This window comes from Panthera pardus, unplaced genomic scaffold (genome assembly GCF_024362965.1).
Source record: "Panthera pardus isolate Hobbes unplaced genomic scaffold, ASM2436296v1 HiC_scaffold_3, whole genome shotgun sequence".
Taxonomy (NCBI): domain Eukaryota; kingdom Metazoa; phylum Chordata; class Mammalia; order Carnivora; family Felidae; genus Panthera; species Panthera pardus.
In genome coordinates, this window is record NW_026526876.1 from 1,949,799 (window position 1) to 1,964,610 (window position 14,812).

Here is a 14,812-nt window from a genome sequence, read left to right on the forward strand (position 1 = left end):
GAACATTCATATACATATTATACATATTCATTTGTGTAGGTACTGTATTATGTCTATTTTCCTGCCAACAACATCTGCGTGATCTAATTTATCCACATCCGTGATGGCATTTTATGTTGTCACAATTTTTTTATTTTTTCCATGCTTGTAAGTGTGTAATAATCTCTTATTATGGTGTTAATTTGCGTTTTCCTAATGACTAATGATACGCAACATATTTTCATATGCTTATTTGCCACTGTATGTTCTCTTGGGTGAAATGTCTGTTCATGTGTTTTGCCCATTTTCTAATTGGATTGTTTGACTTTTGAGAGCTTTTTATATATTCCAAATACAAGGTCTTTGTCAGGTATATAGTCCACATATATTTTCTGCTGGTCTGTAACTTTTTCTGTTTTTTCTTCTTTTTTAAGGTATAGAATATAATATTATTAACTATAATCACTACACTGTACGTTAGATCCTCTGAATTTATTCATCTTATAATTGGAAGTTTGTACCCTCTGACTAACATCTCACCTCTTCCTCCCACCCCACCCCACCCTCCGCCCTTGGTAACCATCATTCTACTCTCTTTTTCTATGAGTTTGACTTTTTTAGATTCCACTTGTGAGATCGGACAGTATTTGACTTTCTCTGTCTGACTTACTTCACTTAGCGTAATGCCCTCAAAGTCCACCAATGTTGTCACAAATGGTAGGATTTTCTTTCTCAGGGCTGAATAGTATTCCATTATATATATGTATATATACGTGTGTGTGTGTGTGTGTGTGTGTGTGTGTGTGTGTGTGTGTACATATATATATATACCACATCTTTACCCATTCATGTGTTGATGGACCCTTTAGGTTGTTTCCATGTCTTGGCTACTGTAACTATGCTTCAATGAACATGGAATGCAGATATCTCTTCAACATAGTGACTTCATTTCCTTAAGATACATGCCCGGGGTGCCTGGGTGGCTCAGTCAGTTAAGCATCTGACTCTTGATTTAGGCTCAGGTCATGATCTCACACTTTGTGAGATCAAGCCCCGAGTCAATGGAGCCTGCTTGGGATTCCCTCTCCCTCTCTCTGCTCCTCCCCCACTTGCTTGCACTCCTGTGTGTGCTCTCTCTCTCTCTCTCAAAAAAAAAAAAAAAAAAAGATAGATATACTCAGATGTGGCATTGCTGGATCATATGGTAGTTCTATTTTTATTTTTTTAAGATTTTATTTTTAAGTAATCTCTACACCAAATATGAGGCTCAAACTCACAATCCAGAGACCAAGAGTCCCATGCTCTACAGACTGAGCTAGCCAGACACTCTTCTATTCTTAATTCCTTGAGAAACCTCCATACTGTTTTCTTGTTTTCCTTAGTTGCTGCACTGACTTATGTTCTTATTGGTAGTACACACACACACACACACACACACACACACACACACACACAACGGGTTCCCTTTTCTCTACATCTTTGCCAACACGTTATCTCTTGTCTTTTTGATGATAGCCATTCTAATAGGTGTGAGGTGATATTTCATTGTGGTTTTGATTTGCATATCCCTGATGACTAGTGATATTGAGCATTTTTTTTTTCAGGTACCCATTGACCATTTGTATGTCTCCTTTGGAAAAATGTCTACTCAGATCTTCTGCCCATTTTTTATTATTATTTAAAAAAAATTTGTTTTCAAAAAATTTTTAATATTCATTTTTGATAGAGACAGAGCATGAGCAGGGGCGGGGAAGAATCTGAAGCAGGCTCCAGGCTCTGTGCTCACAGAGCCCGATGTGGGGCTCAAACCCACGAACTGAGAGATCATGACCTGAGCTGAAGTCGGACACTTAACTGACTGAGGCACCCCTGCCCATTTTTTAATTGGATCGTGTTGTTATTGTTTTTTGTTTTGTTTGCTATTGAGTTGTATGAGTTCTTTATATATTTTGGCTATTAACCCCTTATCAGATATATGGTTTGCAAATATTTCTTCCCAATCCATAGGTTGCCTTTTCATTTTGTGGATGGTTTCCTTTGCTGTGCAGAGGCTTTTAAATCTGATATTGTCTCATTTGGGGGCATTTTTTTGTTTTGTTTTGTCTTTTTGAAGATCTTTGCTTTCAGTGTCAAATAAAAAAAAATCATTGCCATGATCAACGTCAAAGAGCTTACTCCCACCCCCCCCCCATGTTTTCTTCTAGGAATTTTACATTCAAATCCTTAGTCCATTTTGAGTTGGTTTTGTGTATGTTATGAGATAGCAGTCCAGTTTAATTCATGTGCATGTAGCTGTCCCGTTTTTCCAACACTATTTATTGAAGAGACTATCCTTTCCCCATTGTATATTCTTGGCTCTTTTGTCATAAATTGATTGAATATATATATAGAGAGAGACCATACATACACATATATATAGTCTCTGTTGTGTTATATTGATCTATGTGTCTGTTTTTGTGCCAATACTGTACTGTTTTGATTACTATAGGTTTGTAATATAGTTTGAAATCAGAAAGTGTGATGTCTCCAGTTTTTCTCTTCTTTCTTAAGATTACTTTGGCCATTTGGGGTTTTCTGTGGTTGTATAGGAATATTTTGGATTATTTTTCTCTATTTATGTGAAAAATGCTGTTGGAATTTTGATAGGGACTACATCGAATCTGTCGATGGCTTTTGGTGATAGGAGCATTTTAACAACATGAATTGTTCCAATCCATGAACATGGTATACCTTTCTATTTATTTGCATCATCTGCAATTTCTTTCATCAGTGTCTTATAATTTTCATCACGAGTCTTTAATCTCCTTGGTTAAATTTGTTCCCAGGTATTTTATTATTTTTGATGCCATCATAAATGGGACTGTTTTCTTAATTACTCTGATGGTTCATTGCTAGTGTCTAGAAACACGACTGATCTTCATATATTGACTGCGTATCCTGCAACTTTACTGATTTGTTCTGTAGCTTTTCTTTTTTATCCTTTTCACAGGTGTCTTACCCAGAACTTTTAATTGTGATGAAGTCTACTTTATCCATTTTTTCTTTTATGGATATTGTTTTTGATGTCAAGTCTAAGAACTCTTTGCCTAGCCATAAGTCCTGAAGATTTTCTCCTATTTCCCCCCTGAAAAAGCTTGATAGTTTTTACATCTTACATTTAAATCTGTGATCTATTTTGAATTAATTTTTGTATCAGGTGTGACATTTAGGTTGAGGTTGAATTCTGGCCTCTGGAAGTCCCCCAGAAGGACTTTACAGAGGAGGAAACAGCCTCAGAGACCTTAAATAATCACCCAGGATCACACAGTAGGGCACTGGGATAGCTGGACTTAAACCCAGGTCTGTGTGCTTTTCTCCTACTCCTTACTGCAACATCCACATCTGGACTGTCTCCCAGGGATGGGCCAGGCCTCGATAGGGAGTGGGGAGCACCTTGATTGGCCCTCAGGGTGTTGTGTCCAGTGGCCTCATTGGGAAGAGTCATTCAATCCATCAACAAACACCGGCAGAAGCTGTCACAGGTCACCGAGTTATTGGTACCATTGCCCAAAGCCTGCAGACATCCACAAGTTGAGAGTATGAATTCATATGAATTCCCTGAGTTTATGAAGGAAAGAAGGGTATTCCGGAGAGAGGGAACAGAAAACACAGAGGCCCAGAGGTGTGGCCGAAAGTGGCTAGGTGGGTAGAGGGCCACGAATGGCACAATTAGAGGCTTGTGATCCCTCCTGCAAGGGGTGGAGAGCCACGGAAGTATATGAGCAGGGAGGGTGGTGGGCAGGTTAGTGGTTTTAGATGTTTCCTCTGCGGCTTGCAGGGTGGGTGGGTTAGAGGGGACAAGACAGTACAGTAAGGAGGTGGAGTTTACCTGGGCACCAAGCCCAGTGGCTGGACGTGGCATTGGCCGCAGGGAGGGAGAACATGGGGGACAAGGAGAGGGACAACTCCCAGGCTTCTGGTGTCAGCCCTGGCTGACGGAGGTGCCAATGCAAAAGTAGAGCCTAGTTGGGGAGCTCCCAGGCCCACAGAAGCTGGTTCTCTGGCAAACTCAGAAGCCCCATTCTCAGTTCTCTGGCCCTCACTGTCCTGAGGCTGCTCACTCCTGAATGTGGCATATTCAGGGGACTTTAAGTGGAGACACCTCTGCGGCTGTCATAAAGGAGAGGTTCTTCTTGCTGTTCAGCACAAACTCTGGCAAGTGAGCCAGTGGTGCCCAGAGGCGGTGGCCCAAGCCCAGAGCCTGGAATGGGCTGAATAAACTCGACCAGAATCTCCTGACTCCGGCTTTCTGAGCCATTATGTGGCTGTGACTCTCCCAAGAGGGCTGGGTCCTCCAAGCACCACAGCCAGCCAGTGCAGGCCCAGAACCTGTCAGGAGGGACCCATCACCTGCCCTCTGTGTGCTGGACCCCAGTGCTCCCTGAAGTCCTGCCGTGGGGCCCTGGGCTTTGTCCTGGGCCCGACTATGGGTCCCAGGCAAGTTATGCCCTTTCTGGCTCTCATCTGCTCACCCGCTGGGCTGCAGGTGGGAAAATAGGGCAGCTGGATCAAACAGTGCCTGACCTTCATCATGGCTCTTTCTGGCATCCTTTCTCCATCTCCTCCTTTCCTCCTAGGCCTTTCCTCCTTCCTCCCTACCACTTACTTGGTTACTCACTCATTCATTCGCAAATGTTCACAGGATCTCTCCTCTGGGCGAGCCCTGAACTGACTGAGAGCTAGGACTGGGAGATGATTCAGACCCAGTGTCCGCCCTTGGGGAGCTCCCAGTCTAATGGGGGAGGTAAAATATACAAACAATTGTGATTCAGTCCTTGGCCACAGGAGCCTTTGAGAGGAAGCTGCTTTGCCCTGGTTGTGGGGGGAGGATTTGGAAAGGGGGGTGTCAGAGGAAGCCTCAGAGGACAAGCCCTTTGCAATGGGCCATGGAGCAGGAGGTAAACAAGGGTAGGACAGAGCCCTGGGAGGAGGGGACCTCGTCTGCAGAGGCACGGAGGTGGCAAAGGGCTGGGTGTGTAGGAGAAAATGCAAGCAGGTCAGGGTGGCTGATGCGTGCATGCTGGATGGGACCAGTTGTCAAGGACCTTAGATGCTGTGGGAAGGATTTTGTTTCCAGGAAGCCAAGGGCTCCAGGGGTGTGGGGGGAGGGGGCTCCTGAGTGAAACTGTAATTTCGCAAGGATGGGACGGATGGAAGGGAGGCAGTGGGGAGCTGGGGCCCAAACTGTATGAGAGGAGACAGAGCAGAGCAGGGGGCCAAGTGAGGCCAGCAGGGCCGTGGGAGGAGAAGACCGTGGGGCTGGGGGACTGGATGGGGGGAGAGGAGAGAAGGCAGTGAGCTCTTACTGGGCCAGGGAGAGGGAAGAGGACACGTCTGATTGGACACTCTGAGTGGGAGGTGCCAGGGATGACAGGCAGCAGGTGTCCCCGATACCCGGAGCTCAAGAGAGGGTCTGGGCTAGAGACCGGGATCCCAGGTCATTGGGGGTGGGGTGATGCTGCTCCAGCCCCGCTGGCCTGGAGGAAGGGGATCTGAGACCCCCCCCCTGCAGTGGGTTGGGCATCTATAGAGGAACTTTTCAGAAAGAGCATCGGAGGGGACAGTACTTAACTCAGAAGTGCCTGGTCTGCAAAGGAAGCAGCGCGTCCCAAGAATGCCGGTGCCTGCCGCCATATTGAAATTTAAGCCCCCAAACTGCCCCCCTCCCCTCAGAGCGGCTCTCACTCCTGTCCCCTTGGAGCTTCTGTTTCTGAACTTCCCCCACAATCACCATCTTCTCGTCTACTCTGCTTTCTGCAGGCCCCTGCTGAAAATCCCAAGGGACGGGGGCCACGAGGTGTTTAGAGAATGTTCCACGGGAGGAGCACGTGACCGCGGGGTTGACCGCCATTACCCACACTGTGCTGGGGAGCCCTGGCTGCCGGGGGGGCAGTGGAGGAACAGGGTCACACGGGAGCCAGGCACCGTGGTTCCTGCCTCCAAACAGGGTTCTGCTGAGACAGCTTGCTAGGGCGGCCTGGGCGTAGGGTTCAGTCCAGGACACCCGTTAATCCCGCGTTCACTCAACAAAAGAGTAGTTAGTGTGCGCTGCTCCGGCCTTGGGGAGGTGGCCTCGGTGAGACCAAGCCCCCTCCTCACCGGCTCACCAGCCCCTTGGAAAAGCAAAAACAAACAAGCAGTCCCCAGTGGTCCGGAGTAAAGAGATGAGGAAAATCTTCCCTCCCCTGGGAAGGCCTGGGAAGAGGGGCTGGTGGAGAAGGCCTCAGGTGGCAGGGGGGCCCCTGTGGCTGGGGCAAGGTGGAAAGGGGACAAGCCCAGAGGAGCCCGGAAGAGCCCGGCATCACGACGACTGGAGGGGTTTTGTTGACAGCTGAACTGCCGGGTAGTTCTGACCAGGACATGATCTGACTCCCCTGTGTTTTAGGGGTCTTCCCTCAACACCCAGACATAGCTCCAGGTCAGGGTCAGGAGGAAAGGCCCCAGCCTGAAGCTCTGAGTCCAGGGGTGGGGGAAGGTGCCCCTCTAGCCTGCATTTGCCCCTCTGGGGAGAAGAGCTGGGGGCCTGAGGGGGGTGAGGGAGACTAGCGCCCCAGATGGGTACAGACGGCGGACTGCTCACATGGGCAGGGCCACACTGCAGGCAACCCCCTGGCCTGGCCGGGGAGGGGGAGAAGGCGTTGTGACAGAGGACGACAGGAAAAAAAAAAAAAAAAAAAAAATCAAGGCATTAGGGACCAGAATAGAGGCCAGCCCCCTCCTCGTGACCCAGCCTGGAAAACAGACCTGGGGCCGAGTAGCTGCTGGTCAGAGGTGGTGACGGACAGAGCAGGTCAGGCCCAGGGTCTCGGCCACACCAGGGGCTCAGGTGTGTCGGGAGGATGGGGTGGGGCAGGTGGAACATACTGCGTCCCTTTCCTGCAGATGACGTGGGCTGCGTGGTGCCGTCTGAGTGCCTTCGGGCCTGTGGGGCCGAGATCGGCTGCTCCAACATCGCCTACCCCAAGCTGGTCATGGAACTGATGCCCGTAGGTGAGATTCGGGGTGGGGTCTGGGCGGCCTGTGGGGCGGGACCAGTGAGGGCCAGGGGCCCTGGGGGCTGCGGAGGCCACTCCCACGTGGGACGTTCCCCTCCTAGGGGAAAAGAGGAAATAGTATAACAGAGAACACGCTCACGGCACCCCCCCAGGGGCCAGGCATTGTTCCGAGGACTTTCCACGTGACCAATTTGCATCTTCTCAGGAACCCTAAGTGCTGTTATTATCATCCCCACTTTAAAGGTGGGGAAACTGAGACCCAGAGAGCTTAAGAGACCTGCCCAAGGTCACGTGGCAGCTGGGCTGCAGAGCTGGGCTCTGAACCCGGATAATCTGCCTCCAGACAGAACTCGTCCTCTTAACCTGTGCTGTCGGAGCCCTTGAGTAAGGTCGCCGTTGTCTCTTCTTCCAGGCCTGCTGGGTGCCAGACCCTTTTACGGACCGCTTCCCAGTTATGGCTATGAGGTAGTTATTAGCTCCATTTTACAGATAGGGAAAGTGAGGCACAAAGAGGGGAAAGTGACGTCTCCATGGCTAGAGTGGCTGAGATGCCCCAGTCCGTCTGCCGGGGCTCCAAGCCCACTGCTCACTCCGCTAGGATCCGGGGCTCAAGCCCCCCATGACTTCCTGCCTCCCCCAGCTGGTAGCAGCAGTGGGCAGGTTTGGGCCTCTCCGAGCCTTCTGAGACCCTCCGCGGCCTGGTTTCACCACCAGATTCTCCAACCCTAAGTGTCTCCCTCCCTCCCTGTGGCTTCCTCTGTGGAAGCTGGATTCCTGGCCCCACGCTCCCTCCCTCCCGGGGTGCCGAGGCCCAGGGGATGTGGGTGCACGGACCTGGGATCAAAACTCCGCTCTGCCACTTGCTGGCTGAGATATTTGGGGCATGTCCCTTTCAGCGTCCTCCTTTGTAAATTGGGAGATCGTGATGCCTACCCACCCCTCAGCGTGGTTGCTGGGATTAAACCTAAGAACGTAGGGACGGTGCCTGGCGCAAGGCTTGGCCTCACTGTGGGTTCCCACCTCTGGGCCTCACCTTCCTCTTCTGTTCTGGGGGCTGGGAGGAACTCGCTAAGCCCCCAGCCATGGTTGGACCATAACCTCTCTCTAGGCCTTCGGCTCCCTGTCTGAAAAACGGGTAGAGAATAAACCCCGAGTTAATCCAGCTCCCCGAGCAAGAGACACAGGATGGACAAATGTTTGGGGGAAAACCATGGCCTAACTCGCTTTTCTTTGGGGGCCAGCCCAGTCAGCCTGATAAGTGAACAGAGAAGGCCATGGGATGCTTGTAAGTCACACAGCAGGTCAGGCACAGAAGCAAGGCCAGGCCAAAATGGCACCCAGGAGGCTGAGTCCTCAGGGGAGGGGGCCTGTGTCAAGTTTATCCTAGGGCAGGGGTTGGAGGAGAGACAGAGAATCTGCGGAGGTGGAGGAGGGGCTTAGACACTTGAAGAAAAAGTACGAGAAGCCTTGGAGATAGAACCAGAGAGGGGAGGCGACCAGCCTTACGCCACACAGCACTGAGTTACAAAGTGAGCGTCCTTCTGTCTCTCAGGGCTCCCCACCCTCAGCTCCGCTCAAGCCCATGACTCCCCAGAAGGCTTTGCAAAGAAGGGCCTTGCCCACCTCGGTGGGGACGCCCCCTTGTTTTCCCCTGGAACTGCATTTCCTTTTCTACAGAGCCAACAAGAAAGGGGACCCCCCCAGTGCCTGCTGGGGCCTGCCACCCACAAGAAATGGCAGGAAACCCCAGACACTGGGTCACTGCGCCCTGACCGAGTTGTGACCTCCAGGCAGAGGGTCCCGCCCCAGGCCTTCCTCTCCCCACCCCACCCCAGAGTTTTGCCTCTGGCTGCGGAGAGTCCCTGGGCACCTCTCCTCCCGCTAGGACCTTCCACTTCCTCATCTGTCAGACGGGTTAATAATGCTTCCGTCACTTGAAGTCCTAGGTGTGAAAGTGCTTTTTCACCTGCAAGGCTTTGTGGAAACAAGGTGCTGGTAACTGCACCCTCAAGAGCAGAAGCAATCACAGCAAGCCACAAATCCAGAAGTTTCCACTCCCCCCCCCCCCCACCGCCCCGCCATTGGCCCTTGACCTCCCAGCCTCTTGTGTTTGGGTCTCTGTCCCCGGAAACCTCCAGCCTCCCTCCCCCTGGGGCTCTGCTCTCGAGGACTTGTGCATGGCCGATGCTGACCAGGGGGGCCTCAGCCAATAGGACACGGGCAGGAGGGGCTCCCAAGCAGAGTCACAGCGGCCCTGTCTTCCCGACCCCCAGGTCTGCGGGGGCTGATGATTGCAGTGATGATGGCTGCACTTATGTCGTCGCTGACTTCCATCTTCAACAGCAGCAGCACACTTGTCACCATGGACATCTGGAGGCGGCTGAGGCCCCTCGCTGGCGAGCGCGAGCTGCTGCTCATTGGCCGGTACGGTTGGGGGTGGGCGCTGGGAGGGGTCGTGCCAGGCACCGGGGACAGGCTGGGACCCAGGCTTCCCCAGCCACACGACGGCCCGTGGGGCCCCACCAACGGGGGGCTTTGAGGGGTGAGTAGGAGTTTGCCAGTTGCAGAGGAACTTCCCAGGAAGGAGAGGATACAAGGAGCCAGAGTGTCCTGTCCATCCCACATCCCACATCGCTCTGGCCACCCGTTCATGGTCACGGCCCTCATCTTAGATGTATCTTGGACTCTGAGCTGAATCTCTGAGGGCATTTCTGCTGGGTAGAGTCCCCCTTCCCCAGTCGCCCTGTGGATCTGTCTGTCTTCCTAAAATCTGAGCCCTTAGCCCTCCTGATGGTTTCCAGCTGCCCCACAGAGGGCCCAGAGCCAGTTCTCAGGATGGCCACACTCAGGCCACAGCTGTCCCTGGCCCCACTGAGTTTCTTCCCGTTTCCTCCTAGCCCTGCTTGTCTCCTCCTTATCGCCTTGAAGAGCCTCCCTGATCTTTCTAGACTTTGCCCAAGTGTCCCCCCTCCTCCACGCAGCCCTCCCTGATAGGCCTGACTGAGGAGTGAGCCCCTCTCCCCTCTAAGCCTCCCACAGGGACCATGGTCCGATTCCTCCCGCAGGACATGTGGCCCCTATAGGTCCACCTGTCTCCCTGATGCCCCCCACCCCCCCAAAGACAGGCAGGGGCCATGTCTGGCCCAGCCCTCCATCCCTGTACTCGGCGGAGAGTCCTTTGGGGTGAACTCAGCAACGGGTAATGAGAGGTTGGTGCCTAGTGTGTGAACGTGCCCGCCCGCTTGGGCCCTCTCCCAGCTCCCACCCTCCCGTGCCCCTCCGAGGCTTGCTCCCCCAACTCCGCCCGTCCGGTCGAGGGGCCCAGCCTCTGGTGCGTGTCTGACCGACAGCGCACCCTGCGGCCCCCTGCCCTTGGCTCTCATCCTCAGGGCGGGGTCTCTGCTGCAACTCCAGGCAGGTGGCCCAGTGACGTAAGTCAGCCACACTGCTGTCAGAAGGGCTCTGTCGGGACACGCCATTCAGCAGGCGAGTGTGAGCTCATCTGTAGGCTCACAGCCTCCTCCAAAACAAGGAGCCTCTCCCTCCGGCCTTGCACGAAGCTTCTGTGTCAGCAGGTCCTGGCCCCTTGACCTCCTCTCCCCCCCTGCATTGTTCCCCCGCCCCTCCTCAGTGGCCCCGAAAACCTGCCCCTATCTGGCAGACTCCTCCAAAGCCCTTCCAGGCTCGGCATCCCGGGACCAAGTGCCCTCCAGCTGCCCAGAGTGTGACCGGGTCCCCGGGTCTGGGACACAGGTAGCCTCAGTGCCCGCTCAGTGGCCCCCATGTCTCGTGCCCCTGACTTCCTGGCTTCCTCAGAAGCAGGCTTCTCTCCTCTTCCCACCTGAAGCCAAAGTCCTAACTGCCCCCCCATTCCAACTCACCCCCCCCCCCGCCATGGTGCCCTTGACCCTCCTTCCCACCTCTTCTACCATGTCAAGCCCCAGCCAACCCAGGCTCCACCAACCTGCCTGTGGGCATAAGGCTGTGTGATACAGGGCAGGTTGCTCACCCTCTCTGGGTCCCAGTTCCCTCAGCTGCCAGTTTGGTGCAGTGGAAAGGATCTCATGCTAGGTGTTAGGCCAGGGTTCAGCTCGAAAAGGCCTCCCTCGTGCAGCAGGGGGACACCCCCCAACACCTCCAGCCTCTTCCTGCTTAAAACAACACCGTTTAAGCTGCGTTTCCTAGATGGTGTGGGGTCCTGGGTCTCTGGAGCCTCAATCCAAGGAGGTGTGGGACTCACAGAGAGGGGTAACAGAGCATGTCCAGAAGCCTGGGGAGGAGGCCATCGTGGGGCAGGGACAGGCAGGGGCATGCCAGTGACCCTGACAGTCTCATCAGGTTAGGGTGGCACCAGAGGAGCCATCACAGGCCTGGGGCAAGTGACAGTCCCACATCTGGGGCCCTGATCTTTGCCAGGGCCTTTTGCTCCTGCTCCCCCCTTCTGTCTGCCATTCTCTGTTATCCAGTCCACAAGGAGTGCCCGACGCCTCCCTATTATCCTGCATCAAGCTGAGCAATATGGGGGAGCCAGAGAGATCTCAAAGCCCTTGAGGGCCACCCCCCCACCACCGCAGCTGTAGCCCAGGAATGATGGAGAGGGTCAGTCATCCTGACAGCAGTGTGTGTGCAGGAAGGGGTGGGGTTGGAAGGCTTCCTGGAGGAGGAAGGCCTTGAGCTGAGCCTTGGAGGGTGAGGAGGTCAGCCAGGGGAGGAATTGGAGAAGGACATTCCAGGCAGAAGGAACAGCCTCTGGGCCTGGGGTCTCTCTGGCAGCCTGATGGTGACTGAGTTGGAAGGGGAAGCCCTGGAGAGCAGGGGGAAGGCCAGGGCCGCAGTCCAGGCCGGCCCGGAGAGGCCAGGCCCCGCGCACAGACGCTGAGCCCGGTGTGGGCTGCAGAAGACTGTGTGGGGAGGGCGGGGTGGGCTGGGTGTCCGTGGAGCCCGCCTATGCCTTTGAAGAGGGCAGCGCCCGCCTGCCTGCCAGGCTAAGGGTTAATTAGCCTTAATCAAGGTGGTACCTCCTTCCTCCACCCTCTCCCTCAGGCCTGGAAGGGAAGAAAGGGAGGCGGGCGGACAGGCACACAGGAAGGACCCGCCCCAGCTGCAGACGTAGCCTCTCTCGCCCTTGCTGTCCCGTCTAGGGTTCCAGGGGGGTCTCACCCACCACCCTCCTTGGGGGTGAGGTGTGCCCAAGTGACCCAAGACACAGGGGCAAGGGGCACTCAGCCAAGGAAGAGCAGATAGGACACTTGACCCCAGCTCTGCCTCCTTAGCTGGGCCCCACACCTCTTCGAGGCTGGAGGGCGGCCCTCCTCTGCCTAGAAGCCCTCTGGGATCGATACTTCCTCTGGGCTCCCTGAGCCCAGCCCTTAGGACAGAGTAACAGACTCATCTACTTCCTTTGCCCTGCTGTCCGTGCTGGGGAGGGACAGGGCCCACTCGTCACCCAGTCTGGGCTTCTCGCACGGTGCCCTGCACACCGGTGGGCTTCTGAACGGGCGACTGCTGAATGAGTGAGCGAAGCACGTCCCCGCGGCGGAGGCCTTGCACCGAGAGGGGAGGCAGGCAGGGGCCGGAAGGAGGGGTCCACACAGGGGAGGGAGGCAGAGGGGCTCATTCGGGCCAGAGGTCTCAGGCTTCAGAGCTGAGGAGTCCGGGCCCCGACCCAAGCCTTGCACTCTTAGGACAGAGGTCACCCTGTGATGGGTGGTCTGCAGCCTCAGGCTCTAGTGGCGAGGAGGGTTTCAGCCAGAGGCCACCAGCACTAGAGAAGCTGGGGGGGGGGGGGTCAGTCTGGCTGGAATGTGAGGGCCGCAGGCCTCTCAGGAAGCCGGCAAGTGTTTATTGAGCACCTATTGTATGCCAGGGGATGCAGCAGTGGGCTCCATGGATGAGGCTCCCACCTCCCCTGGTGCTTCCAGCCGGGCCGGGGAGACGGACAGGGAGCATGTAAACCCCCCGAACATACCTCTGTATGTCCACTGGGATGAGTGCCTTGAAGACAAAGAGGAGAGCCTGGGGGGCCATGGCCGGGGGCTCCCTGAGGGCTGACGCAGTGGAGACCCCAGGGACAGGTGGAGTCGGGGCGGACCTGCAGGCGGCAGGAAGCCATGGAAGGGTGGGGGCAGGGCAGGGCCGGCCACATCCCTAGAGGAGCCGTCCAGAGGCCAGGGAGGAGGCTGGGGTGGCAGGGGACGGCTGGAGAGCGCATCTTAGTGGCTGCGGGAGATGCGGGAGAACTGAGGGAGGGTCTTCCGGGACGAGCACGCCCACTGCCTGCCCACAGGCTGGTCATCGTGGTGCTCGTCGGCGTCAGCGTGGCCTGGATCCCCATCCTGCAGGACTCCAACAGCGGGCAGCTCTTTATCTACATGCAGTCGGTGACCAGCTCCCTGGCCCCCCCAGTGACCGCAGTCTTTGTTCTGGGCATCTTCTGGCGGCGTGCCAATGAGCAGGTGGGTGGGGGATGGGCAGCACCGGGGCAGACAGGACCGGGGGGGTCGGGGCTCGGTCCCCTCCCCGCGGACGGGCTGCGTCTGGCTCACATCTTCCCCTGCCGCCCGTGTGCGTGCTGGGGGAACCTGGGCCCTCACCGTCCACCTGCCCTGCCTCCCCTTCCCCAGGGGGCCTTCTGGGGCCTGATGGTGGGGCTGGCCCTGGGTGCCACTCGGCTGGTCCTGGAATTCCTGCACCCCGCCCCCCGCTGCGGCGACCCGGACACGCGGCCTGCCATCCTCAGGAGCATTCACTACTTGCATTTTGCCGTCGCCCTCTTTGTGCTCAGCGGGGTCGTTGTGGTGGCTGGGAGCCTGCTGACGTCACCCCCCCCAGGGAATCCAGGTGAGCCTGCCCCGGCCCCTGACTCTGACCCCTGACCCTCTGCGACTCGAGAATCTTCCAGCTCTTGGGGCGCCTGGGTGGTGCAGTCGGTTAAGCATCCGACTGTTGACTTCAGCTCAGGGCGTGATCTCGTGGGTTATGAGTTCAAGCCCCACGTCGGGCTGACAGCGCTTGGGATTCTCTCTCTCCCTCTCTCTCTGCCCCGCCCCTGCTCTCTCTCTCAAAATAAATAATCAACTTAAAAAAAATAAACAGAATTTCCTAGCTCTTGACCCCCCCGTCCCCTTTTGAATCCAGCTGCCCACTTTCCGTCACCGACCCCTGACCCTGTCTGGGCCCGCCCCCGTCCTGCCACCCCCCCATGTCCCGATCGTTCTCCGCAGATTGAGAACCTTACCTGGTGGACCTTGGCTCAGGATGTGCTCGTGGGAGCCAAAGCAGGTACGTGTGTGAGCCTAGGCTCTGAGTCTGTCTCCCACCCCAAGGCACCCTGGACGTAGGAGTACGAAGTGTGGCCCTGTGGGCCTCATCTGTCTCCCTCTCCTCCTCCTACCTCCTCCAGGCGATGGCCGGACACCCCAGAAACACGCTTTCTGGGCCCGTGTGTGTGGCTTCAACGCCATTCTGCTCATGTGTGTCAACATCTTCTTCTACGCCTACTTCGCCTGACGCTGGCCCCGTGGCCAGGAAGGCCGGAGCGCTCGGAATCCTCGGGCCTACCTCGCTTTCACTGAGGACACCGAGGCCCAGAGACCCAGGGACTCCCCTCGCGACTGCGTAGCCGGTCCGGTGCCCGCACACCAGTTGAGCCGGCAAAGGAGGAGTCCTAAAAAGGTCGGGGGGCGACGGACAGAAAGAAGGCGGTATTTCAAAACCAGCACAAAGCAAAGAAAATGAGGTTTCCGATCGACATCCTTATACTCATTTTCCTGTTTTTATTTTGAATACACGGGCCCAGG

The 14,812-nt window shown here is 55.3% G+C and overlaps 2 protein-coding genes across 3 annotated transcripts in view; one reads left to right on the forward strand and one right to left on the reverse strand.

Annotated features, from left to right (window-relative positions):
* The window catches only part of SLC5A10 (solute carrier family 5 member 10), a 58,193-nt gene extending 43,432 nt beyond the window's left edge, over positions 1-14,761 (forward strand). The window contains exons 10-15 of one of the 2 annotated variants that reach the window (XR_008418682.1): positions 6,901-7,008; positions 9,287-9,437; positions 13,300-13,468; positions 13,637-13,853; positions 14,237-14,294; positions 14,416-14,761. Coding sequence is in view for 1 of the 2 variants with exons in the window: in XM_053892682.1 (XP_053748657.1) it covers positions 6,901-7,008; positions 9,287-9,437; positions 13,300-13,468; positions 13,637-13,839; positions 14,224-14,294; positions 14,416-14,522 (809 nt within the window). In the remaining variant the exon portion in view is untranslated. Of the gene's footprint in view, positions 1-6,900; positions 7,009-9,286; positions 9,438-13,299; positions 13,469-13,636; positions 13,854-14,223; positions 14,295-14,415 lie in introns of both variants that reach the window. The other variant, XM_053892682.1, reaches the window with a different exon arrangement.
* Positions 12,493-14,812, reverse strand: part of B9D1 (B9 domain containing 1) — a 186,825-nt gene continuing 184,505 nt past the window's right edge. Inside the window, exon 8 of the mRNA XM_053892683.1 lies at positions 12,493-12,503. The gene's annotated coding sequence lies outside the window, so the exon portion shown is untranslated. The remainder of the gene's footprint in view (positions 12,504-14,812) is intronic.